This window comes from Morone saxatilis, unplaced genomic scaffold, assembly GCF_004916995.1.
Source record: "Morone saxatilis isolate NCDOM2014 unplaced genomic scaffold, NCSU_SB_2.0 Contig533, whole genome shotgun sequence".
NCBI classification, from domain to species: domain Eukaryota; kingdom Metazoa; phylum Chordata; class Actinopteri; family Moronidae; genus Morone; species Morone saxatilis.
The window spans coordinates 1123-3133 of NW_023340133.1; the positions used below are offsets into that span (position 1 = coordinate 1123).

At 39.5% G+C, this 2011-nt stretch overlaps 1 protein-coding gene across 1 annotated transcript; it reads left to right on the forward strand.

Annotated features, from left to right (window-relative positions):
• Window positions 1–363: 363 nt before the first annotated feature.
• Window positions 364–1001, forward strand: LOC118339650 (DELTA-thalatoxin-Avl1a-like; the record flags this gene model as incomplete). The annotated part of the gene is given in 1 exon segment (XM_035677356.1): window positions 364–1001. A coding segment is annotated over 1 exon segment (419 nt), but the record flags the coding sequence as incomplete, so codon positions are not given.
• Window positions 1002–2011: the final 1010 nt, after the last annotated feature.

The following is a 2011-nucleotide window of genomic DNA, read 5'->3' on the forward strand; positions in this document are numbered from 1 at the left end:
AAAAAATTCAGATGAGAGCAATGATATCAGTGTATGAAACTGATATCAACTCTGCCTTCACACTGTGTCAACTTATGGAGCCACGTTTTTCTACAATGAGCACACAATATGCTGATATGCATTCCCATGTTTCCATTCAGTTATGGATACAGTTCTAGTTGAAGCAGCTGGAGTTCGTCCATCCATCGGGGAGAAAGGCTGCTCTGTTGCATTGCTCTCTGTTCATACACTTATCTTCTGTGCACACATTAGCATTTCATGTGCTCAGTGCAGGGAAACGTATATCTATATCTATATTTTTCTCTCTGTGGCCACTCCAGGGCTCCGTATGCAGGATGTTTGACTCAGACATTTGTTTCCCCAGTGTGTTCATTAAAAGTGGATTCTGTGAGAAACCCATGCCTCCAACAATCAGTCCCTCTGAATCTGGCAGCGCTCTGTTCATCAAGACTCCTAAAACAGCCTGTGGATCTGTTGGCGTCCTGACCTACGATCTGCAGAAGGGATCCACGCAGCAATATGATGGAAAACTGGCCATCATGTTCTCTAATCCTTATGACTTTAACCTGTACTCTAACTGGTTTGCAGTGGGAATCTTTGACATGAATAAACAGTGTGATGAAAACCTTTATAAAGAGATGTATAACAAACCAGAGAAGAAGTTTGTCCGAGGTAAAGCTAAAGACCTCAGTCTGACTCACAAAGGTGAAACTGTTACCGTCAGAGCCACCATGTCAGACAGTTACACACCTGTCATCAAGGTTCAGGTGTGCATCAACTGAAATGTAAAACATCATTATTCCATCCTGATTATGTTACTCTGCCATGCACCATTAATCCCAGTTAGCCCACTGAGACTTTCATTTCATAATGTGACTGTTAATGCTCTACATTAGCTTCATATATTGTTCTTTAAGTGCACTTCTGCTACTGTCTGCCCTGGTTAAGAGTTCCTTACACTGACACTGTAATGACAATAAAGTTGAATAATGGTTCATAAATAATGTGTCTGTTCTGAATCACTCAGATCTTTAATATAAACAGTCTAATCCGTCTGTATAAACTTTGGAACAATCTACGGAACCCCAATGTGCTCAAAACTAAATAAAACAGAAAAACAAAGACACAGAACAACATCTATCTGTCCATTCAGGGTAAAGCTCTTTAGCATCTAACCTAACTTTAGAGCCACAATGCTGCAGAGGAAACTCTGAAGTAACCTGCTAACATTAGCTTCTACTGCTAAAACTGTGTTAACCAAAGTACAAGATTGTTAATTATACTTTCCAAAGCAGCCGCACAGCAGGAATTTATTTTACTGGTTTCAGTTTTAATTGATTTTTAAGCACAAGGCGTCAGTAATGCTATTTGCACCAATCTTCTTTCTGAAAAACATACTTTAAAAGACACCACATGTTCTTCTAATATGTTTTTAAAAACAATTTTAAAAATACGTAAATTTGATTCAGTTGATTTATCGCCCATATAACCATTCATCCACCACAAAGTCCTCCCACTGGGGACTTTGTCTCTCTTTATAATTAAACTGGGGGGGCTGTGTAAATAGTTGAACACTAGCTAACACACTAATTAAAATGATAGTTTAAAAGAGAACCCATAACATCTTTACTACAAACTGCCTCCTGTTTGTATGTTCAGTTCGAGCATCTTTTTAGCAGAATATTGTCTACAAACAAAACTAGACCTACAAGCAGGTATTAACTGGGTCCAAGCCCCCTGGGTGCCTACGGTTGAGCTTTGACTTTCAGTCCAACATACAGGAAGTGCACATTTTTTGAAATTCTTTATACAACTTCTGATCCACAGTTTGTTACATTTTGTAGACGAGAACAAACTTTCTTACTACAATGTGTAGTGAAACTACAAATGCTTGTGGAAGTGTAAATATTGGGAGCTGTGGTTGTGGAGGTTGGAGGTACTGGGAGCTGTGGTTGTGGAGGTTGGAGGTACTGGGAGCTGTGGTTGTGCTACGTGCTACGGTAAGCGTATT